General features: G+C 39.0%; 2 protein-coding genes and 1 long non-coding RNA gene across 3 annotated transcripts in view; 2 read left to right on the forward strand and 1 right to left on the reverse strand.

Moving 5' to 3' along the window:
* Positions 1 to 1505: 1505 nt before the first annotated feature.
* On the reverse strand, positions 1506 to 19116 carry LOC147578129 (uncharacterized). The gene is made up of 3 exons (XR_015254826.1): positions 18836 to 19116; positions 2661 to 2709; positions 1506 to 1877 (listed from the first exon to the last, which is right to left on the reverse strand). It is a non-coding gene; the product is annotated as an uncharacterized LOC147578129 (long non-coding RNA).
* Positions 19117 to 22582: 3466 nt separating this feature from the next.
* Positions 22583 to 26085, forward strand: part of SAMD13 (sterile alpha motif domain containing 13) — a 36883-nt gene continuing 33380 nt past the window's right edge. Inside the window, exons 1-2 of the mRNA XM_086717417.1 lie at positions 22583 to 22636; positions 24072 to 24156. Coding sequence (XP_086573543.1) covers positions 24104 to 24156 — 53 coding nt within the window. The 5' untranslated portion in view covers positions 22583 to 22636; positions 24072 to 24103. The remainder of the gene's footprint in view (positions 22637 to 24071; positions 24157 to 26085) is intronic.
* The window catches only part of LOC147578131 (dnaJ homolog subfamily B member 6-like), a 35334-nt gene continuing 33380 nt past the window's right edge, over positions 24132 to 26085 (forward strand). The window contains exon 1 of the mRNA XM_086717416.1: positions 24132 to 24156. The gene's annotated coding sequence lies outside the window, so the exon portion shown is untranslated. The remainder of the gene's footprint in view (positions 24157 to 26085) is intronic.

A 26085-nucleotide genomic window follows, 5' to 3' on the forward strand; every position in this document is an offset into this window, starting at 1 on the left:
AAAGGTAGGTGCTGTGTAAGCCCTTGCACTAAGACCAAACAAACCCCGGTCACAGCTGCACACAGAGATAGCAAAGCGCTATCTCCCCATCTGGGGAACTAAGATAAAGATTGCATGACAACATAGTTCTGCCGCAAAGAAAATTTGCACCAGCATTCACCCCTCCTGTGAGTTAAGTTTCTTTCTGGCCTCCCCGCTGATCTGCAGCCTGTAGTTCCAAGTTCTTTCTCTACCCAGAAGTCCACTTGCCATACTAATCACCTCTAGACATACTTATCATTCGAGAGCTGTCCTATTTTAGCAGCTAGATAGAGGCAGAGGCAGAACCCAAGCGTGAGTGTTCATCCTGACTTCAAATTTGGCTTTCTTTTTCTTTCTTTCGAAACCTGGATTTATGGCATCCCAGGCCATCCATCTATCCACATCCATCTAACCAGGAAAATGTCACTACTAATGACAGGTGCGGGAGAGGTGGACTCAAACAAGACATTAACGGAGCCAGATGTGAGTGTGATGCCACCATTAAAATGGTAGGACCACAGACTTACTACCTCACTCTCTAAACTTCACTCTCTTCAACCTTAAAACGCAGCTGATGATAGGTGCCTTTTGGAGTTGGATTGGCAATAGGACCTAAGGGATGCCATCGCTTAGAATGCTCCTTAAGTGACCGTTATTATTATTATTGAGACTGTTAATGGAGGGGATATCTGAATACACTGAAGGTTACACGGTAGTGCCGTTAGCTCCAAGACATAAGAAAGCGTGGGCTGTTACAGAAGAGCAGAGGAGAGGCTTCTAAATCAATACTGAGTGAAGGTGTAAAGTGAACTTTCAGAATTTTGAAAAATGGGTAGGAGTTACCTAGATGAAGAAGACAGGCTGATCATTTCTGGGCAGAGAAAGCAGTAAGTATTAAGGCATGGAGGTGTGGAAGGCCATTGTACATGGTTTTGGAAGAAGGCCCATACCATGGAAGTAAAGAAAGGGTTGAGGAGAATGGATGGCTGTGACACAAAAAGGGCAAGGCTGGGGCCAGAGTCTGAAGAGCCTTGTATGCTAAACTAAAAGGGTTGAACTTGAGTGTTAATGCTGAGGAGAGACATGGAAAAAATTCAAGCAGGGGAGAGGTATGATCAGATTCACGGGAGGGGTAAATTGGAAAGAAGTTAAACTAGTGGCAAATGCTTAAGCTACCAGCTGACAATGTGAATTCCAGGGCTCATTTGAAGACCAACTTCAGGGGAGCCTGGGTGGCTCAGTTGGTTGAGCAAGCGTCCAACTCTTGATTTCAGCTCAGGTCATGACCCCAGAATGGTGGGATCAGAGCTGGGGGTGGAGCCTGCTTAAGATTCTTTCTCTCTCCTTCCCCCTCCACTCTGTCTCTCTCTCTCTCTCTCTCTCTCTCTCTCCCCCTCTCTTTCTCTCTCTCTTTCCAAAAAAATAAAATTAAATTAAAAATACAAGATCTGAAGACCAACTTCAAAGCAACTATGTCAGAAGAACCCAGTGCTTCAAGGTAAATTTTATTTACAATAAAGTTGAAAACAACTGAGATGCCATATAGACTGATGGATAAGAGCATAGAACTGTTTGTGTTTAAATCAAGACTGTCATTTCCTAGCTGGGTGATCCTGGGTCAAGTATTTAACCACCTTGGACCTCAGTTTGTCCATCTGTGACATGGGATCAACAATGGTACCTGTCTCAACGGGATGCTGTGAGGATTACATACGCGGTTGGAGCAGTGCCTGGAAAGAACATCACTCATTAATGTTGACCAGTACTGAGGAGTGGAGTTGGTGCTGTGAAGGCTGCTGGCCCTCTAAGACAATCTCCGTGAGATGGCCACCTTTCTTGACTTCTTGGCTTTGACTCTATGAACAGAAATCAGCTGTCAATTAAGCCACATGGGCTCATAGTAATTCCCAATTACTGAGTGTATGTAAAAATAACATACTTAATAGTCACTTGAGCATCAGGATCAACTGTAATGCCTCAGCTCAGTTAATTATTTCAAACACTGTAAGACAAGCTACAAACCTATCATAGTTACATTTTTTTCTTTTTATTCCTATTTCTTTTTTTTTTAAGTTTACTTATTTATTTTGAGAGAGAATGAGCAGGGGAGGGGCAGGCAGAGAAGGGGACAGAGGATCCAAAGCAGGCTCCAGGCTCCATGCTGACAGCAGAGAACCCGATGGTGGGCTCAAACTCACAAACTGTGAGATCATGACCTGAGCTCAAGTGGGATGCTCAACCAACTGAGCCACCCAGGTGCCCCTATTCCCCTCTATTTCTTACACTATAAAATATTTGGTGCTTGCTAATAACATACATGAAATACATGTACATTACAAAGCATAACAATAAACCCATTAAAATCACTATTCTGGAGCATTGCCAATGCTACTGAAGCTCCCCATATGCCTGCAATCATCCAAATGTTTATGCCCCTCCAGATTCATATGCTGAAATTCTAACCTCAAAGGTGATGGTAATCTACTGAAGGTAGAGGCTTTGGGAGGTGATTAGGTCACGAGGGTGAAGATTTCATGAATGAGATCAGTGTCCTTATAAAAGAGGCTCAAGAGGGCTCTCTGTCCCTTCCACCATGGAAGGACACTGTAAAAGTTCTATGAACCAGGATGGACACTCACCAAACACCAAATCTGCTGGCTCTTGATCTTGGATTTCCAGTCTTCAGAACTGTGAGAAATAAATGATTTATTTATGATATTATAGCAACCCAGATGATTAAGGCAATGCCCCTCTCTAATCTGCGCACCCTGCCTTCCCCACCAGAGGCAACCGCAGCCCTAAATTGTATTTGTCATTCCTTCCCTTTTATGTATATAGTATGTACCATTATGTATCTTTAATCAACATACTGGGATTTTCATTTTTTGAATTTTGTATAAATGACATTCCAATGTATTTATTTATTTGCCTGTAACTTGCTTTTTCCCTTAATATCATGTCCATATGCCTGTGGTTTATTCATTTTTCTGATGTACATTATTCCATTGCATTCCTATTCCATAGTTATTTCTGGATCTACTCTCCTAACCATGAAGATTTGGGTTATTTTCCATTTTTTGTGTTGTTGACCAATGCTGGTATATATAATCTGGCACTGGTCACCTGTCGCCATTGTGCAAGAGTTTTCTCTAGAGTCCTACACGATTCCTATTGCTGTTGTAACAAATTACCTCAAATTTAGTTGTGCAGCGGCTTACCACAACACAAACTTCTTACCTTCTGGTGCTGGACATCAGAAGTCTGCAATAAGTCTCACTGGGCTAAAATCAAGGTATCAGCAGGGCTGCATTCTTTTCTGGAAGGATCTAGGGGAGAATCTGTTTTCTTGCATTTTCTGGCTTCTAGATACTTCCCATATTCCTTGGTTCATAGCCCTCTCCATCTTCAAAGCTAGCAACAACTGATCAAGAATTTCTTACAATGCTATCTCTTTGGTTCTGACTTTTCTGTCTCCCTCTTCCACTTTTAAGAACTTTTGTGATTATAGGGGCGCCTGGGTGGCGCAGTCGGTTGAGCGTCCGACTTCAGCCAGGTCACGATCTTGCGGTCCGTGAGTTCGAGCCCCGTGTCAGGCTCTGGGCTGATGGCTCAGAGCCTGGAGCCTGTTTCCGATTCTGTGTCTCCCTCTCTCTCTGCCCCTCGCCCGTTCATGCTCTGTCTCTCTCTGTCCCAAAAATAAATAAATGTTGAAAAAAAAATTTAAAAAAAAAAAAGAACTTTTGTGATTATTGTGTCTTCCTGCATAATCTAGGATACTCTCCTCATTTACAGATCAACTGATTAGCAATCTTAATTCTATCTGCAACCTTCACACTTCTTTGCCATGGAACCAAACACATCCACAAGTTCTGGGGATTAGGATGTGGGGATGGGAGGGTGTGAATTATTCTGTCTACCACTGGGATAAACCTAGGTGTGGAACTGCTGAATAATAGGGTATATGGTTTTTCAATTTTACTTCAAAATGCTAAATTCTTTTCCAAATTAATCACACTATGAAAGTAAGAGTCCTGATTGCTCCACACCTGAGAACACAGACTGCTGAGACTTTGAAAATTCTTCCAACCTGGTGGGTGTGAAACCATAGCTCAGAATTTGGATTGCTATTGTCCTAATATTGAGATTGAATATTTTAATATGTTCCTTGGCCACATGGGTTTCCTCTTATGGGAAATGCTTGTTTTTCTATTTGGTTGCTAGCTTTTTTCTTAAAATTCTTTAATCACTCTTTACTCATCTGGATATTAGTATTTTGTCAATTCAATGTACTACAAATACTTTCTCCCCATTTATGTTATGTTCTCATGAATCAAAGTTTCTACTCTGTGCTCAAATTTCTTCAATATTTTTCTTAATAAATTGTATTTTTGTGTGTTTAGAAAATTCTTTCTTATCCTGTTGACAAAAGGAACATCTCCTATATTTTCTTCCAAAAATGTCAAAGTTTTTCCTATAACATTTATGTTTTTAATCCACCTGAAATCGATATTTATAATATGATGTGAGGCAAAGATCCAGTTGCATTTTCCATCACCTGGAAAACCAATTGTCCCAAAGCCAATTATACTTACCATTGTGCCATTCACATTGTATATCAAGTTCCTCATATGCCACGTCTGTTTCTGGGCTTCCGCGTATATTCTATTAGTCAATTTATTTCTCCTTATGCCAACATCACAGTTTCTTCATGCATTACCTCTATAATATATCTTGCCATTTGGTAAGACAAATTTCTACTGGCCTTGTTCTTTTTTTTTTTATTTTTAATAACGTTTTTATTTATTTTTTGAGAGAGAAAAACAGCATGAGCAGGGGAGGGGCAGAGAGAGAAGACAGACAGTCCGAAGCAGGCTCCAGCCTCTGAGCTATCATCACAGATTCCAAAGCGGGGCTTGAACTCACAAACTGGGAGATCACAACTTGAGATGGAGTTGGATGCCAAACAGCCTGAGCCACCCAGGCATCCCTACTATCCTTGTTCTTCTTTCGGAGTATCTAGATATTGTTTACCCTTTGTGTTCCTATACATTTTAGAATCAGCTCAACTTCTTTAAAACACCCTATTGAGATTTTTATTGCAACTTCACTGTGACTACATTAATTGTGGCAGACTTGAAGTCTTTACAATAATGAATACTCTTATTCATGAACATGATATATCTCTATTAATTTAGACATTCTCTAAATGTCTTTCAATAAAGTTATATGATGTTTTTATAAAGGTCTTGCACATAATCAGTGAGATCTATTCCCAGTATACTGCATTTTTGTTGTACTTGCAAATGATACATTTTTCAAAGTACATTTTCTTACTTTTTTTATGGTAATTGATATTTAACTCGTATCTATCAAGCTATATTATTAATTTTAATAATTTTACATAGATTTTTTTTATTTTTCTATTTGGCTAATCATATCATCTTTTAAGTAATGGCAATTTTTAAAAAACTTGTTACTCTTTTTCTTTACTAACTGAATGGCTACGACTTTCAGTATGTGTTGGCTAGATGTAACATTAACAGGCATTCTTGACTTCTTACTGATTTCTAAAGGAATGCTTCTAACTTTTCACCAGTGAGTAAAATTGTTGTGAGTCTTTGGCAAATACTTTTTATCAACTCAAAGAATGCAATTTCTATTTCTAGTTTACTAAGAGTTTTTGTTTGATTGATTGTCTTAACATGAATAAATATTAAATTTTATACAATGATTTGTTTGCAACTACTGAGATGAGTATAGTATGTGCTTATTCTTCACTAACTATAATTTGGTGAATTACATTAATTGATTTTCTAAAGTTAAACTATTCTTTTTTTAATTTTTAAAAAATGTTTATTTATTTTTGAGAGAGAGAGAGAGAAAGAGAGAGACAGAGACAGAGAATGAGCAGAGGCAGGGCAGAGAGAGAGAGAGAGAAAGACAGAATTCGAAGCAGGCTTTAGGCTCTGAGCTATCAGGCACAGAGCCTGATGTAGGAGTCAAATCCACAAACCGTGAGATCATGACCTGAACCAAAGTTGGACACTTAACAAACTGAGCCACCCAGGTGCCTCTAAAGTTAAACTATTCCGTGTTCTAAGAATAAACTCAATTTGCCATAATGTATTATCTTTCATGCATTGTCAAGTTTTTTTAAACTGTTTTTGCAGAGTTTTGCACCTATGTTCATGAATGAGGCTCATTTGTAATTTTCCTCTTTTATATTATTTTTGTATATTTTATTACATAAAATACATAGGCTTTTTTCTTTTGAAAGAATGTGTTTTAGATTAGAATTATGTTCCTTGGGGGTGTGTGTGTGTGTGTGTGTGTATATATATATATATATATATATATATATATATACAGTGTGTGTGTATATACATATATATACACACATATATATATGCATACATATCTATATATATACAAATATATATAAACTATATACATGAACAAATATATATGAACATTATATATGTATGAACATATTTATCTATATATGGCTATGAAGCCACCTGGGCCTAGTCTTTTCTTTGTGGTAAGATTTCAAAATTGTTGAACCAATACCTTTAAGGGCCTTCAAAATATTCAGAGTTACTATTTTTTTCCTGAGTCAGTTTTGGTAAGCTGCATTTTCTAGTAATTTGATATTTTTGTCTTAATATTCAAATATGGCATCAAATTGTTTTTACTTTACATTTTTTTGTATCTCTGCATTTTTAAAATTCCTAAAATTGCTTATTTCTGCCTTCTCTTTTTTTCCCTTAAATCAGTTAAATTAGAGGTTTATTTTATTGACCTCTTCAAAAACCTAATTTTCAGCATTTGCCTTATTTTATCTTTGTTTTCTATTACATTAATTTCTGGGCTCATCCTTATTATTTCCTTTCTTCTGTTCTCTTTAAATTCATTCTATTGTTCTTTTTATAATTTCTCATGGATGCTTAGTTCAATAATTTTAAGGCTTTCTTAGTTTTTAATATAAGACTTTATGGCTTAAATTTCTCTCAGCCTTGTTAAACTGCATTTAAGATTTAGTAAAGTTGGTGAAGTTTTTGGTTTTATTATTATTTAATTCTAGAGATGTTCTGTTTTCCACTGTGATTTACTCCTTGGTTGATGAGTTATTTGGAAGTGTATTTTTCAATTTTCTAAATGAATGTTTTCTAACATTATCTTTCAGTTAATATCTATATTAATGAATTTTAGTCATAAAATATAATTTTTTAAAAGTCCATTCCTTGGGGCGCCTGGGTGGCGCAGTCAGTTAAGCGTCCGACTTCAGCCAGGTCACGATCTCGCGGTCCGTGAGTTCGAGCCCCGCGTCAGGCTCGGGGCTGATGGCTCAGAGCCTGGAGCCTGTTTCCCATTCTGTGTCTCCCTCTCTCTCTGCCCCTCCCCCGTTCATGCTCTGTCTCTCTCTATCCCAAAAATAAATAAACGTTGAAAAAAAAAATTTTTTTAAATAAATAAATAAATAAAAGTCCATTCCTTAAAATTGATTGAGATTTGTTTTATGGCCTAATTCATGACAAATTATTATAGCATCCCATGCATGACCCAAACTAATTTGTGTACTTCAATTTAGACTGCAAAATTCTATATATTCATTAGGTCAAGCACTCTGTATCACCTAATCATATCTTTAATGCTTTTTGGAATATTTTATCTATCAGTCACTGAGAGAGATACATTTAAATGATTCCTTATAGTGGAGAATTTGGCAATTTCTCTTTGTAATTATGTCACATTTCCTTTTATGATATTGAAGCTACACTATCAGGTATGTAAAAATAGAGTCATCTTATCCTCCTAGTGGATAATCACTGATTACAATCACTTGATTATAATCAAGTCTGTTATAATCACTGAATGATCTCCTTTGTCTATCAAGTTTTTTGCCCTAAAGTCTATTTTATATAATACATAAACTGCAACTCTTTTGGTTAATATTTGCCTAAAATATATTTTTCTGTCCTTTTACTTTCAGCTGTTGTTTATTTACATTTCAGGCATGTCTCTGTAACCAGCATATACATAGATTTAACTTTTTAATTCAATCTCACAATCTCACTTTCAACGGGAAGTTTAGCCCATTTATTTTTATTGATATATTTTATTTTATTTTATTAATATAATTTATTGTCAAGCTGGCTAACATTCAGCGTATACAGTGTGCTCTTGGTTTTGGGGGTAGATTCTTATGATTCATCACTTATATACAACACCCAATGCTCATCCCAACAAGTGCCCTCCTCAATGATATTGATAATTTTAATTTATCTCTATCATCAGTTTTTTTTTGAACATTTGATGTTTATTTATTTTAAGAGAGAGAGAGAACGTGAGCTGGTGGGGGTGGGAGGAAGGGCAGAGAGAAAGAGACAGAGAGAATCCCAAGCAGGCTCCAAGATGTCAATGCACAGCCAGACGCAGGGCTCGATCCCACCAAGGGTAAAATCATGACCTGAGCTGCTCAAAGGACTGAACCACCCAGACGCGCCTCTATCACCAATTTTTAAACTATCCAGTTTAAAATTTTTGTTCTGACTTCTCTGTTGCTTTTTTCTCCTTCTTGTCTTGTTTTAATGGATTCAATTTCTTAGTTCCAAAATTTTCCCTTCTCTAGTTTTGGAATTATAAACTTTATCTTTGTTCATTAACTAGTTCCTTTGAAATCAGAGTATGCATACTTAACCTAACAAAGTCGGTACTTGTTATCTTTACAACCTTCCCAAATACATAGTGACCTGAGAATGTTTTAACTCTTATCATCACTCCATCTTAAAAGCCATTATTTTTTAATTCTACAAGCTGTACTTTATTATTTATTATTTGTATTTTTTGTATTGTTCAGGTTGACGCAACCATTTGCCTTTTCCTTTACTTGACATTAGTTTTTGTCACTCAAACTTCCCTTCTAGATCATTTTCCTACTTTTTTTTTTTTATTTCTTTTTAAGATTGTTTTTAAAGTGATCTCTACACCCAACATGAGGCTCAGACTTACAACCCTGAGATCGAGAGTCCTATACTCTACCAACTGAGCCAGCCAGATGCCCCTCATTTTCCTTCTTCTTGAAGACATCCTTGGAAGTTCTTTTATTAAGAGGTTATTGATGTTAATTTTTCCCAGTGTTTGTTTATCTAGACTACTTCTATTTTATCCCCATTTTGAAAAACAGTTGCAGCAGAGAAAGTTAGTATTTACTAAAATATCCACGTGATTCTCTTCATTTCTCACTCTCTCTTGCAGTTAGTTTGGGACTTGGGACTTATTCTGGCCAAAGGACCACGAGGAGAAGTAACATGTTTCCCTTCTAGAAAAAGGTCTTTGAAATCTGTGTTCCTCTATGTCCCTCTTTCCCTCCTGAAATGACCTGATAGCTCATGTAATTCTGGGAGATGCAGCTAGAAAGATCAGAGCTTCTTTTGGCCTGGGTCCCTGAGTGACCAGGCGGAGCAGGGCACCCTCTGACCTATCCTTGATGCAAAGCGCAAGAGATAAACTTTGATTATGTTAAGCCACAGAGGTTTCAGAGTTAATTTGTTACCACAGCCTAATAACTTATTCTGACAGGTAGTTTTAATGGGTAAATAATTCTCTTTCAGTTACTATCCCTCAGCACATTTAAAATATTTTCCCACAATCTTTTGTCCCATTTTTGCTGCTCAGAATTCACCTGTCTCATTGTCATTCCTTTACAAGTAATCTGTATTTTGGGGGTTTTGGCTAATTTTAGTATCTTCTCTTTGTCTCTGGCATTCTGAAGGTTTACAATAATGTGTTTAGGTGTGTATGTGTCTGCATCTGTTTAAGTTTATGTCTGAGGGTCCTTTGGGTTTTAGAATCTGAGGTTACTATCTTTCATCAGTTCTATACATGCCTCGTTTACTGAGTCCTCAAATATTGCTTTGTCCTCTTCTCTATTATCTCCTGAAATTCTGATTACAGGCATACTGAGCCTTCTCCTTCTATCCTCCATGACTCAACCTCTCTGTCATATTTTCTAGTGATTATCTCTCTATGCTGAGAATACAGGGACATGGTAAACCTCTACAGATTCTATGCTGCATTTTGTGTAAGGTTTTCCAGTCTATGCTTCCCACTCCCTAATTCTCTGTCTATGGTTTCCTCTAAATTCTTCCACTGGGTTTTTAATTTCAATCTTTTCATCTTTCATTTCTAGAAGTTCTATTTTGTTCTTTTTCACATGTGATGGATATTTTTATGGTCTCTTTCTCTTTCCTCAGTTTTTATTTCGTTCATAACTTATTTTACCATATTAAACATTCATTTTACTTTTAAATTCATGCATTTAAAAGATGATTTATATATTTTATCACTTATGTTAAGTGCTTCAGAGTAAGAGAAGTCCTCTGTATATTTTTACTTAATAATTTTATTATTTCAAATTACTTATACCTTAGGATATAAGAAACTTAATACTGGATCCTTCCCTGCCCCTAGATATTTAATTGTGTCCAGCTATCACATTGGGCCCAGATATCACTATATAACCCCCACTACTGTAGGTAAACCAATCACCCTAACTCTGCTGTTTAGTGTGTCTGTCCTGTCACTGAGTCTGTCTCCAGCTGGCCATATCTCTACTGCAAACTTCCTGATTTTAATTCAAGAGTTTAAGATTATTTCTAACTCTCATGACCTACCCCCTCCTTTCCATATCTCTAGACTGCTGCTGTGTTTTGGAGAATGTCCAAAAGTTTGACCTTTAGATAAGGAGATGAGACTATACAAACTTTTGCTTCTTAATACCATCTGCCTGGGAATAAAAAATCTCTGGGCAGGAAGAAATAAGAAAGTAAGGAAGACAATTTTCGGAAAGTCTGTATATACATCCTTTCCACTATGGAGGGACATATGTAGGGAATGTGGGGGCAGGTATCCTGTATTGCAATGATGAGTTTTCATAATTAGAGGTAGTTTCAACAACAATTTGATCTACTATCTACTCATTGTTATAAATCCTGGCTTATCAATTATGCTAAAATTATCTTGCATTTTCTTTCTCTTTTGAAAAGTTTATTTTTATTTATTTTGGGAGAGAGAGAGAGCAATCAGGGGAAGGGCAGAGAGAGAGAGAGGGAGAGAGAGAATCCGAAGCAGGCTCCACGTTGTCAGTGCAGAACCTGATGCAGGCCTCAAACTCACAAACCATAAGATCATGACCTGAGCCGAAATCAAGAGTCAGATGCTTAACCGACTGAGCCACCCAGCCACCTGCTATCCTACATTTTCTAACTGATATGGCTTGTGATCATGTGTCAGTCCAATTCTTACAGTAAGGGACTGGTATTACCTGTTTTATAAACTTTCTAGACTAAATCATCTCAGCAATTGTTTCTTTATTTCATGTGATAAAACAGATCCCACATTGTTAAAAACAAAAACAAATTTAAAAAAACACGTGGATTTGTTTTCAAGTGTACATTTGACCCTTCATACAGATAGGTGTTATGGGTAGCACTCTAGGTGTGAATTTCAGGTATAAGAATGTTCACAAGGAATGTTTACCTTACCAACATTTACAAGTTTTTCATTTAAAGCATATAGACCTATCCTCAATATCAGCACATAAAACCTCCTTGAGTCTCTTAACAAACTTTCTACTGTCTAACACCAAATGTCGATATCCAATCTCAAATTGCCCAATACCAAATCTTGGTTGGGAGAACTAATGTTTATAAAACACCGTTGAACGAAATGCGGTCTATCTGTATTAGCTGCCTAAGACTGCTGTAATAAAATACCACAAACCGGGTCCCTTAAAACAACAGAAATTTATTCTCTCATAGTCTGGAAGCTGGAGTCTGAATCAAGGTTTTGGCAGACCCATCTAGGACAGGGTCCTCCGTGCCTCTTCCAGCTTCTTGCAGCCCAGGTGATTCCTAGCTTGAGGCAGTTTAACTCCAATCTCTACCTCCATCTTCCCTCTGTGCCTCTGTCTTCACATAGCACCCTCCTCTCCCTGTCTCACTTCTCCTTACAAGAACACCTCCTACTCCAGTGCGACCTCATCTCAACTAATTACATCTGCAATAACTCTATTTCCAAATAAGGTCACATTCTAAGGTACTGGGTATTAGAACTTTAACATATCTTTTGGGGGGACACATTTCAACCCAGTAACATTATTTGTTTCTCCAAAGAGAAGATTTTATCTTCCAAATAGGTTTGGATCCCACTATCTTTGAACCAGAGGAATTCACTTTCTCTGGACTCTGTTTAGATTCCAGGTTTTTATCTTTCATTAAACAATGCTACGAGAAATAGCTTAATGAATGCCACTATTGTATTTACTAATCAAGTTCATTAAGAACCTTGCCCCCTTTGATTTTGTTTCCCCGCTGGAAGCAAATGGCACAAAAATTTTCCCCCTGAATAACCCATAGGTTTTCATTTAGAGTCAATGAAAACCATACATCTAATTATGTGGGGTTTGTTTGTTTATTTGTTTGTTTGTTTGTTTGTTTGTTTTTGCTTTGGTTGCCAGGAAGCTTAAAAATTCAGTCACAATTTCATTTTAACAACTTGGTAGAATGCTGCAGCTACTAATTTGCATTTTTATTTCTCCTCTTGTATTGACATTTTATTTTCATGTGGATATTAAACAGTTTTAAAAATTGCCTCTTATATTATTACAAGGCACTTGAATACTTTGTTCAAAAATGTTAGCAATAAGTAGAAAAAAAAGCCAAAGAAATAAGTAAATCTCTTTCTCTTCCTCCCCCTCCCCCACTTCCTTTCTCCCTGTCTCTCTTCATTCACAGCAGATTTTCCTCCTGTCCCAGCTCATCCATCACTGAATGACTGACCAAAGACTATGAACCATCAACACTCAGTACTCTGGTTTACATTTTCGATAGATGATTCAAAGGGTACACAGGCAAAAAGGGAAGGGGAAGCAAGACACTCACTTTATTCTTGAGCAAATCAACTAGATCTCACTGATTTCCTTCAAAGATTAAAAAAGAAAAGTCAGAAAAAAAAATAGCATGGGACCCATGCAGCAGTAAAAATAAAAGAAATCTGGAAAAGCAGAGGAAATAAACAAGGAGAAGAAACTAAATCCCTGAAGATCACACTAAGAGCATCAGGAGTAGAATTTAAACTAAAGAAAATCGGATATGGAGGGCACGCTATTGAAAAAAATCACATAGAATTTAGTGGAAAATGACACAGAATGAAAGTGACGAGGGAGGAGCTGGAAGAGGCAGAAAACAAACAATAGAGAACCGGCACATGAATGCCTGCTATCTTTGAAGATGTGAATGAATACATGGAACCAAAAAAATTTACATAATAGAAGAATTTTCTCAAATAAAGCAGATCTTAAAATTACATTTTGAAAGGGCTCACCGCATTCCAAGAAAATTTAATAAAAGCTTTTATCTGAAACTTCAAGGACTGTAAAAAAAAAATCCTATAGTCATCTAAGCAGAAGGAAAAAGTCATCCTCAAAAACAAAGAAATCAGACAATATTAGATGCTAGAAGAAAATGGAACTGTGGTTAATGAATATTAAAGGGGAAAAAATTTCTATACCTGGTGGAAAATTTCTAACCACCTTTCATATGTAATGGTAAGAAAAAGAAATTCTCAAATACATGAGAATTCAAGAAACATAACATTTATGAGCTTCTGGAAAATCTCTCAAGAAAAAATCAAGACAGTGAACAGATGAGTAACAATAATAAGTTCATGAATGAGAAAGACATGAGGTAGAAAAGGTTTAGTGATGAGCTTTAAACCTCTTCGTCCATAAAACTATATTTAGGGAACTAAAATTCTAAGTCATAAAATGAAAAATAATTGCTATAATGCTTAAAGAAAAATTACATAATATAAAGAATAATATTTTAATGATAATAGACAGGGACAAGAATCAATATTTGCTCTCCAAACTAACAGAAAGGTGGGGAGAGATAAAAAATAGTCTAAGTAGATTAATTTCATCATCTTTCATCATCAATTCATTTCTAAGGTAAATTGAGAAATATAAATATAAATATATTATTTAATATACTTTACAACTTCTAAATTGCTAGAGTATAGTAGTTGGCCTTCTAAAGGGGCTCCCAATGATCCCCAACTCCTGGTATCATGCCCTCATGTGTAGGCTAGACATAATGACTCATCTCTAACAAAGAGAATGTGGCCAAGTGAAGGATTTCACTTCTGGAATTAAGCTATTAAAGACTGTGATATCTGGGTCGCCTGCGTGGCTCAGTCGGTTGAGCGTCGGACTCTTGGTTTTGGCTCAGGTCATGATCTCACAGTGTGTGAGTTCGAGCCTCATATTCGGGCTCCGTAGCTGGTATCTTGGAGCCTGCTTGGGATTCTCTCTCTCTCTCTCTCTCTCTCTGTGTCCCTCCCCCCCACACACTGTCTCTGTCTCTCTCAAAATAAAGAAACTAAAAAAAATAAATAAAAAATAAAATAAAATAAAAAGACTGATTTCTGTCATGCTTACACTCTTTCTCTGCCCTTCCTCCCATGGCTTGCTTTGATTCAGCCAGCTGCCATGTCATGAGCTGTCCTGTGGAGAGGCCCACGTGACAGGAAACTGAGGCTCTCTAGGGCCCATGAGGAACTAAATCCTGTCAACAGCCATGTGGTTAAGCTTGAAAGTGGTACAACACCTGTGAAAACTGAACAGTAAAAATTCTGAAGCAGAGGACTCAGCTAAGCCATGCCAAGATTCGTGACCCACAGAAAGTACAAGGTAATCATGTGCTGCTTTAAGCTGCTAGGGTTGGGGGTAATTTGTTACACAGCAAAAGATAACTAATACCTAGAGGAAGGTAAAAATAAAAACAGAAAAAAACAAAGAAAACAGATTATAAAGCAAAAAAGAAAACAAAGAAACAATAAGCATTCAAAATGTAACACATAACAGATAAGGTTAAACATATCTAATTAAAATAATTTCAAGTAGAATAAACTATTTTTTAAAAATTATTCCATGGGACAAAGACAGACACTATAATGGCAAAGGGTAATAAGTCAGATGCTTCTTTTTTTTTTTTTTTTTTTTTTAAGAGAGAGGGAAAGATTGAGTGGGGGAGGGTCAGACAGAGAAGGGAAAGAGAGAATCCTAAGCAGGGCTCAATACCAGGAACCCTGACACCCTGACCTGAGCCAAAATCAGGAGTCAGGCACTTAACCAACTGAGACACCCAGGTGCTCCTATAATGGCAAGGGATATACAACTCACAATGAAGTTATCGCTAGTATGAATCTTCATATATAAAATAATACAGTATTCAAACATGTAAAGCAAAACTTCAAGAAATAAAAAAATAAATGAAAGAAATGTTAGGAGACTTCTCCCAAAGTCTCCTTCCCACAAGGTTCCAACATCCCGTAATCTGTCTCCATCTTCCAGCCCTCCCCTACCCCTGAAACCCCACCACTGAGCCTTCTGGAATTCATGATTCTTCTCCCATATCAGTTTTCATTGCTATGACTCTGGTCAAGCCACTATTACTTCTTGCCTGGATTACTACAATATCTCCTTGTCTCTTCAGCCTCTACCATTGCTCTATCTATTCTAGATAGAGCAGCCAGGATAATCCTTTAAAAATATGCCTGATGATGTCACTCCTCTGTTCTAAACTCTTGAGCAGCTGCTCATTTCATTCAGCATGAAAGCCAAAGTCCCCGCAATGCCCTATAAGCCCTACATCACCTGTCCCAACCACTTGGTTACCTTTAGTTCTTCTCCTACTCACCCTGGCTCTCTCCAATCCAGCCACAATGGCATCCTTACTGTTTCTTGAAAACTCCAGCCAGACAGCCACCTTCTGGCCTATGCCTAACTGTTCTGTCTCCCTGGAATGTTCTTCTCTCAGAAATCCACCAGGTCATTCCCTTACCAATTCCAGATCTTTTCTTGAATGTCATCCTCTCAATACAATTTATCCTGATCACTATATTGAACGTTTCAACCCACACTCTCCTGTATTCCCAATCTCCTTTATCCTGCTTTATTTTTTCAAAACATTTTTGGGGCACCTGGGTGGCTCAGTTGGTTAAGCGTCCAACTTCGGCTCAGGTCATGATCTCGCAGTCCGTGGGTTCAAGCCTCGCGTCGGGCTCTGTGCTGACAGCCCGGAGCCCGGAGCCTGTTTCGGATTCTGTGTCTCCCTCTCTCTCTGACCCTCCCCCATTCAAGCTCTGTCTCTCTCTGTCTCAAAAATAAATAAACGTTAAAAAAAATTTTTTTTTTAAGTTTTTAATTTTTTTAACGTTTATTCATTTTTTTTTTTGAGAGACAGAGACAGAACATGAGTTGGGGAGGGGCAGAGAGAGAAAGAGACACAGAAATCTGAAGCAGACTCCAGCTGTCAGCACAGAGCTTGAACCCATGAACTGTGAGATCATGACCTGAGCTGAAGTTGGACACTGAACCAACTGAGCCACCCAGGTGCCCCCAAAACACTTTCTAACATACCATAGAATTTACTTACATAGTTTATGTTTATTATTTATTGTCTGCCTCACCCACGCTCACATTAGAACGTGAGCTCCCTAAGGGCAGTGAACTTTTTCTGTTTCACTTATTTATGTAGATCAAGTATCTAGAAAGGTGCCTAGCACACAGTAGGCATTCAAAAGACATTTGTTGATGGACCGAATAAATGATTCTTGGCCTTATCAAACCTAACGCCCTTTTTAATAACAAATACGGGGCAATCTGCTCTTTAACATTGTGAAAGCAAGGTTGTAAACTACCTACGCTTGTAAGCTTGTAATTTTTTAAAAAAGTCAAAGTGATCCCTTAACTGAAACATAAAGGAAAAAGTAAATGTGTGATTCATTATGGAGCTACTCAGGCATCCCTAAACTAAAAGGCACAAGGAAGTAATCAGATGCTTGCATTCATCTGTAGAATCACCATGAAATGGATAGCCATTAAATGAATCGTATTGGTGATTCAAATTCCAAAACCTGTATTGCCATTCAACATCCTGCATTCCAGGAAAACTCAATATATCTTAAAACTGTGTGAAAAACACTGTATGTTTATATATAAAATAGATTCTAGGCTCAGGTAAATATAAATAGCTTTTTCATCTACACAAATGAACAGGAGAACAGTCAAGCAACGCAGAATGCAGGACAATTCTTTGCTGTGCTGTACTAGCCTGGGTACTGCATGATATCTAGCATCTTTGGCTCCATTGACTACATTCCAGTCGTTCTCCCTCCCCAATCAGGAGACAAGCAAAATCACTCTGGTAAATTTCCAAAACAGCTCCTGGAGGCAGATCCATCCCAACAGACTAGATCTGTCATTCCAGTGGCCCAGTCACTGGCTACCTCTCTATAGTGTTTGACCTGTTAATGAACAACTCTTCACTTCTCTTTCCTTTCTTGGTTTATGTGTCACTGTACTCCTGCAGCTTCCTCTAGTCTCCTTCCACAGCTCCTGCCAGGTGTCACTGTCTGACTCCTCACTTCCCCTTGCCCACCTCGGCTGCCCTTCCTTTTCCCACTCCAAATGATCTTCAACTCCTTCTTCTAAGTCATCCACTCTCAAAGTTCCGTTTCTACACAGGATATCCAAGTCCACACTCCCATCTGACATTCTGTCACTCATACACAGAAAGCCTCAATTTATACACGTCCAAAATCAAACTAGTCATCTTCCTCGAAAACCTGTTTTTCCACCAGTTGTACCTATTCATGTGAATGACAACATTATTTACCTACTCAGTCTAGAAATGACAACCATCTTTCTTCCCCGCCCCTCACGCCCACGTCCAATTGATTGCACTGCTCTGTCTAGTTTGCCTTGGAAGTGTCTCATATCCGCTTCCTTTCTATTACTGTAGTTCAAGCTATCATTACCTGTAAGTTAGAATATGGTCACAGCCTCCTAATTGGTACTTCTACTCCAATTTCTTTCGGTATTTCCACAAAAGGAAGTAAGAATAGTATGATTAGTATTTATAAATAGTATTATTTATACTTAGTATAGTGCCTGGCATATAATAAGCACTTTATTAATAAGCACTTTATTAAAGGTCCTATTATATGCCAGGCACTATACTAAATGTTTCCCATCTCTTTTAATCTGCACAACCACATCACAAAGTAGGAGTTATTATTATTTACATTTTAAAGATGAGAAAAAAGGGGTTTGGGATGTTAAATAACTTACCTAAGTTCACAGAGCTAGCCCTGAAGTGACACCAGGATGCCAGATCTATCTGGTTTCTAAAATCCCATTGTTTTGCTTTTTTTTTTTTATACAACTTTTTCATTTCATTAGACCTATAGTCTAACCACAACCTTCTATTCAGTCTCTATATTTATCCTGTCATTTCCTTCCTACCCTATCCAATATTCAACTACCATGTTTCCATATGACCTCTAGCCTCTATCACAGTCTTCCCTTCTGTCTCTATCCCTATCCCACCTGCCTTTTCTTTCCCAGTCCATTCTTCCAATCCATAAGTTCCTTTGGTCTTACTTATCGCCTTATTTAGTGAGGATTTATTTACCAGCTATTTCAAGAAAGTCCCTCACAGTAGGCTCGTCTTTCACTGCGCCCACCACATCTGCCAGCAGCCTTCCTTCTCCCCACTCTCTTCCCAGCTGCTAAGAGCAGGGTTAGAAGAGGAAATGAATAGAGCGGATACAAAAGACTCCCCACATCTTAAGTTTTCTCTGCCTAATTCAGTGTTGTTTTATGATTCCAACATAAAGAACCAAGGGAGAGGGGCTCTGTAAACTGCAGAGTGCTCTGCAAATGTAAAGTGCAATTTATTCACCCTACCTTTGCATGCCCTGAGTTATTCTGTGAGTGACAGCACAGGTGCTCCAAGCAGAGAACTCCACGTTTGTGTTCGGGGCGAAGGAAGCGTAAGGCCCCAAATAATATGAATTTGGCCGGGGAGATGTCTACTTGTCATTACTGCCCAAACCCAGCCTAAAACTTCATTGGGACGTGAGCGAGTAAGACAGGGCGGTACTGGTATTAGCCTGAAAACCCCCAATTTAAAACTCTCTCTAGGAATGTTCCCCTCCCCGCCAGCTCCCTGGCGGTTTTTAAGTTCTAGCAAATGTCCTCCCAGGCTTTCGCAGGGCCCCCCGCCTAGTCCCCTCCCCTCCTGACCTCTCCGCTTCCTGGTGGCCCCAGCCCTCGGACCCCCGCCCCGCCCGCGGAGGACTACAAGTCCCGGCGTGCCCCGCGCGCTCGGCCGGCCGGCTGCACCGGGGCTGGGCGCGTGGCGGCCGCCGAGCTCTGCGCGGGGGAAAGCCTCCCGCCGCCGGCCGTGCGGGGAGGTAAGTGATCCGCTCGTGCTGCGAGGGCACTGGGAACGCGGCCACCCTCTCCCCTCTCCAGGATGGAAGGAAACGAAGAAAACCACAATAAACACCGCCCTGCCCTCCCTCGTCTCTGCTGTGTGTCCGGTGCTCCTGCAGCTTGTTGCACCCATGAGCGTGGAATCTGTCACCCCGGAGTGGAACTGGGGACAGAGAAGCGTGCCGGGCTCCGGCGGAGAGCTGCGGCTCGCCGTGGCTGCGGGGCAAAGCTCTCAGGACGGGACCCGGTGGTGGCACGGCTCGGCTGGGCGCCCAGCGAGCGACACACCCCCACGCTCCCTTCCCACAGACGGGCTCCCTGGGGAGCCCCCAAACTCAAAGACAAACAGTTTCTTCTTGAAAGTCTTAGAAACTTTCCCCCTCTTGTCGTCGGTGCCACCAGCGAGTCGTTTGTCTATCGGACGGCGCCGTTCGTCCGAGGGGCTTCCTGGCGTCCCCTCTCCTGCCCTCAGTCTTGCCCCCACCGCTCGCTCTCCAGGTCGCTCCCCCTTCTCCCCTGGGACGCCCTTAGGGAGGCGGTGAGCTCGGCCCTGCCCTCCGGCGACTTCTCGAGATTTCTTCTGCAGCCACGTGGACCCAGGTCTGCACTCCTTGATGCGGGCTGGACACTGTGCTGGCCGATTCCCTGACGGGAGGCCAGGGGCGAGTGGTTCCTTTGGGACAGCTCTGGTCCTCGGGGTGGAGGGAAGGAAGGAGTGCTGCGCAATAAAAGAAGCCCCATCGGAGGCACCCGTTCCCCACACTTCCTGACCCATCCTCTCTCCTAAGCCCATGCCCAAGTGTGCCCAACAGTTCTGCTTCAGAATCCCAACATGAGGATCTCCCAAGTGATTCTAGCAAGCACATCCCATAATGTCCTGGATCAGAAGCTCTTGTTTGCAGCTCTATCACCCTACACGTACACACGCGCGCGCACAAAAACACACCACGCACGCTACACACGCCACACACACGCCGTACACCTTACACACAGCATACACATTCATCACACACATACATTACATACACACACTTCATTTAGGCTGTAGGCTACATACACTACATACATACACATCATTTTTATTAGCAGAGAAGAGGGTTAAATCAGTTAGTTGGAGAGAGTGAGGAGGAAGTGGGTGAGAACTAGTGTATATACTTACACCCGCAAATGTCAATTTATTCCTAACTTAGAAACTAGCTGATAAGTGAAACCTGCTGTGGTTAAAATTTAGAATGCTTTCGTGGCTTTTTCTTTTTCTTTTTTTCATAAAATGGAATTGATTTCCTACATCACCTTCTGAAACCCTTACCTTTGTCTAACAGGAAAACTTTTGATCACAGCAGGGGAGACAGAAGGGGATGTCCTCTATGTATAGGAAGAAAATCTTGGAGAAACTTCACAGAATCCTTCCTCCTGTGAAGGTGTCTAAGGAAAAGTTCGGTGTTAACTACATTTTCTTTGCCTCTCCTTTCAAGAGTGCTGAGCTGGACTGATTTTGTTCTGAGCAACTGCATGAGAGTGCTATTAGACACCTTGCCCCCAGGACTCACAGCCCAGCACCCTTCCATTTGAATTTGCCTGGAGCACATTTCAGGAATTTCAGATCAAGTCCCAAAGCATTATGAAATCTGTTGGTGAAAGGGCTCTCTATATCCAGAAGAGTTCATCATTTTGATCAGTGGTGATAAGACTCCCCTGTTTGACCAGACTCAAAAAATGGTGCTCAAAAATAAATAAACACTTAGAATTTGTCCCTAAATTATTGTTTGCTTTTTTGAAGGAGTAATGGTAAAGATGGGCAGAGAGAACACTTGAAACCTTTCTCAGTGATGATCTTTCAAGAAGTACATTTCTAATATCATTCTTGGAATAAGTAAGGGAACAAATTTTTGACTTTGAAATTCAGGTTGCAAATTTAGATTATAGTTGCTGATCTAGGGCCCTCAAAAATTACCAAAGAAAAAGGAGACCTTCTGCTTTCTCCTCAATTTTGCCTGAATTTTACACAGTCATACAGCAACAGATGCCTTTTTCTAGGATCCTTCTTGGGAACCTGTATTCTTTGCCCTATCTTGAGTGGTTTAGTTGACATCTTGACCTGAGAGTGTCCAAATATTTGTTGGTGTTTGTTTCGATGACAGCTATGCATGCTTCCTGTGTATCTACGGCATGTTTGTGGAATGGGAATGTTTTCCTTCAGTAGTGGTTCCCAGCCATGCAAGGAAACGGAGATTGACCAGGGTATCTTAAAAGATCAAGCCTAGTCTCTCCACACCACCTTCCCATTTCCTGGATGGTGGGAGATTCTATGAATTTGGGGGTTGGCATAAAATATCTTCTTTTTCATATGTAACTAATCTAGTACCCGGTGCTCATAGACAGTGTTAGTTAACTTTGTTGAATTATGCTTTTTGTACAACTGGGATAAACAATTAAGATTAAATCTCCCAGAACTAATTGTTTTATAGAATGAGGTTTGTTTCATTTTGAATTTTTGCTGACTTCATCTGGCAGGTTGAATGCCAAAATAAAAGAATGTAGGTGTTCTCGGGAGATCTGGCCATCCACTTTGCATCCCCTGAAATATGTTTCTTCCTGCATGATGAAGCCAAGGATTTTATGCTGGGCAGTACTTTCCTTATTCTCACAAAGAGATTACTTAAAAGCCAGCCCTGGGAACTTTGTCCATGAGTCTCTGTAAGGAAGAAAGAGTAACACAGGGCTGCAGCTTCTGAGTATTCACTGGGTCTAGCCCCTAAACACTAGGGTTTGTTTTTTTTTTTCCTTATTTTCTCTTGTGTGTTTTTTTTTTTCCTCCCACAGAGGAGAAAAATAGTTTTTGAAACATGACATCTGTGCTCAGAACAACAGCAAAGACATACCATGCAGCAACAATGAAGGGGAGGGGGGAGATAAGAGGCTATTGATACAGCTTGTTTTTCTTTATAAGACAGGTGCAGGGAGAATTCTGCAGTTTTTGGACTCCTGATTCATTCATTTGTACTAATTGTGCCGAAGGTAGTTAGCAAAAGTGAACAGGCACACTGTAGCTTTAAAAAGTCAGCCATGAACCAGAAGGCAGTTGGTGCAGCTTGTGTGTGATTCCTAACGTCATGTTGGCTGAGAGCCAGCCTGGTTTTATTTCACTGTGTCAAATTGTACCTCCTTATTGAATTCCTTTGCCAGCCTACTTTGTGAAAGAAAACATTGGGGTTTCTTTGGCTGTTCTTGATAAGCCTATAAAAAATGACATGTTTTAGTTGCTTCTAGGTAGGTTTTCTTTTTACTCTTCCACAAAAAAGAAAATAATAATAATAATAATAATAATAATAATAAGACAATGTGGTATGGTGTTACAGAGTATCATTGTGAGTGTTTTGTTTTGGTTTTTTTTTTTTTCTGAGATGCTTAGAAAATGGTGAATGTGTAACAGTTTCCAACTGAAGTGAAATCATTCTTTTGGCATGGAGCAGCAGCACTATCTTCTGTCTACTCTGTAACGGTGTGTGAATGTATGTTAATATCTATATGTATATTAAATGTTGGATTTCTCTATGAATGATCTAAGTGGTTTAGCAACTGGAAGTTTGTGTGTGTGTGTGTGTGTGTGTGTGTGTGTGTGTGTGTGTGTGTGTATCAGGAGAAAGATTATCCCACACTTAACAGTATTATTATTTGTTAATCATCTACTTCTCTAACAGTGATAAAATCTTGTGAATATACTAAATGATGCACTTGTCATGTCAGAGTAATCCCTAGAGAAGGAGTGCCGAAGTATAAAGTAATTTGAGAGGAAATGTATTTAATTTATGGCTTCAGCTGTAGAACAAGCACGTTTCAGAACTAGTTTTTTAAAGCAGTTTTGTTCATAGCTTTTTCATCTTGCTAATTGCATATTAATTGTGGAGGGTTTTTATTTTTTCACAGTCCTCATCCTACTAAACAAAAAGACAAAGTGATGGATGCTACTATATTTCCTTGGATGTTTTGGTGATTTTTACATAAATCTAATGAGCTGCCTCCCCTCTCTTACACACACACACACACACACACACACACACACACACACACACACACCAGCACCACCTTTCTGTGCTAAGGGCTATCTGACATTTTTGTAAGCTTCCAGCTTTACCACAGCATGGCCATCTCACAGACAGGTTTTGAGGCTTTCGTTGAGAATATGTGAGGTAGGGGAATACTTGCTGACAAAAGCTTTAAGTGTTCTTTTGCATTGCAATGAAAAAATAGAAGGTTTGTGAGTGGACAAAAAAATGCAATTAAAAAAAGAAGAAGAAAAGAAAGAAATCACAGCCCGTGGTCTGAAGGGGCAGGAAAAGGGGGATTGTTTTTCTCGACTTTGACTCATTTATGAGTTGCAGTGTCTTAAGTGAGAGCTTGGCACCCAGGGGAAGCTGTGCCAGTTCACACAGCACTTGTTTTGAACGAGGATTCAATTTCATTTGCAAATGCTTATTGTCAAGGCAGGGAGTGCCAGTACAGATGAAAGCACCCCAGTCCGTCTCCTCCAGTGCTTTAGGTTTAATCACATCTCTCCAATCGCTGAGGGAACCGGAGGTTTAAACAAACATACGTGAACTGGTGTGAAGCTGGAAAAAGGGACCATTATATTTCCGTTTCAGAATATATATTCTTCTCTCACTTTCTAAGAATTAAACACAAGCTTTTCTCCCTTATTGATTAGTTGCTGAAGTAAAGGAACCCTGCAGCCTTCCCATGCTATCTGTTGACATGGAAAACAAGGAAAATGGCTCTGTCGGTGTAAAAAAGTAAGTGAAACTGGCTTGTGAGTTCTGCTTCTGCAAACAACAGAGGGACTTGGTTTCTATTTTTATACTTCTTGCTTATCTACTACATTACACTGTCTGGGGGTTGTTTTGCTTGGTCTATACTGGCCACCACACTCCCTTCTCGCCCCAGCCCCAGTTGCCTTTTTCTTTATTCCATTTCTAAGACAGAGATGACTCAGGCATCAAACCGTGCATAAAGGGTTAGTGTATCAGGCTTTGGAACAGGGACGGTGGAGGATCTCAGCCCCGCATTCTGTATATTGAAACAAAACACCGAGCAAACAGACTCTGTCTTCCAAGTCCATAGGCTTGTAGGGTGGGGGTGCAGAACAGAGAATTTGAGTCTTTTTAAGTAAAATCACCTCTGTCAAAACTGAGACCTGTAGTAAAAAAAAAAAAAAAAAAAAAAAAAGCTTTAGTTAGAATACTAAGTTGAACAACTCTGCCCTAACTAATTTTATAAACTGATCCTCGAATGTGAAACATTTCAGCACATAACATAGTGTTCTGTTTTCATGTCCGTTCTCACATTTGAAACTTTATATTTGTTGTGAGTTATATGCTTGATTGTTTTAAAAAGGAAAATTCCGTTGCATTATGTAGCATATTCTAAAACACGCTACATATTTCAGGGTAACTCATAAGATTGCTGTAAGTATATGAAAAATATGTATATTCCTATTTAGGTGTTATTGTGAAGTTATAACCACTTTGGCTACAAGGAGAAAGTAAGTTCCAAGAGAGTGTTCTCTGTTTTATCTTCCTTGTCATTTAGTTTAAAATTGCCCTGAAGTTGAACTTTGGAGGAAACTAATTAAATATAATCCACAGAAGTTATGGTATCTATATGAGGAAGGAGTATGCTATCTATTTGTGAATAGAAGGTATATTTTGCTTCACAGCAAAGTTACATTAAAATAAACTTAATAAAATCTGCTTTTAAAATTCCCAGGTAATTTATGTATCAGTGCCATGCTGGCATGCTTATCCCAGTCTTGAAGTTTAAGGTAGATAAATGTAGGAGAAATGAAAGAAACAGATGCACTTTTTTTTTTTTCTTTTTTTGTATGAGCAGTCCTGTCCAGTAGGACTGGAAATGTTGTACATTTTGCGTCCAAAATGGTAGCCGCTGGCCACATGTGGCTGTTTAAAAATTTGAAATGTTACTAGTTACTAGTGTAACTGACTAACTGAACTTTTAATTAATTTTAAAAGTTAACAGCTTTATGGAAATATAATTGGCACATAATAAACTTCATGTGTTTAAAATATAAAGTTTGTAAGTTTTGACATTTGTATACATTTGTGAAACCATTACCACAATTAAGATAACCCCCAAGTTTCCTCATAACTCTTTATAATCTCTTCCTCCTGTTCTTCTCTGCTGCCATATCCCTGGGTGACCACGGATAGGCTATGTGTCACTATAGATTAATTTAATTTTTCTACAATTTTATATAAATGAAACTATTCAGAGTGTACTTTTTGGGGGGGGTGGGGAGAGTATGGCAGTCTGGTTACTTTCACCCAGGATAATTAATTTGGGATTCGCCCATGTTATAGTGTCTATCAGTATTTCATTATTTATTATGACTGAGTAGTATTTCATTGTATGGATATACAGCAGATTGTTCACTGTTTATCCATCCACTTGCTGATAGACATTTGAGTTGTTTCCATTTTTTTGGTATTACAAATAAAGCTGCTTTGACCATTTGTGTACAGGTCTGTGTGTGGACATATGCTTTCATTTCTCTTGGATATATATTTAAGAATGGAATGGCTGGGCTACATAGCAGGTATATGTTTAACTTTTTAGGAAACTGTTTTCTAAACTGGTGGTCCTTTTATATTCCACCAATGGTATGTAAGTGTTCTGGTTGTTCTATATCCTCGTGAACTTGGTGT

Source organism: Puma concolor, chromosome C1 (genome assembly GCF_028749965.1).
Source record: "Puma concolor isolate L17-30 chromosome C1, mPumCon1.1.hap2, whole genome shotgun sequence".
Classification (NCBI taxonomy): domain Eukaryota; kingdom Metazoa; phylum Chordata; class Mammalia; order Carnivora; family Felidae; genus Puma; species Puma concolor.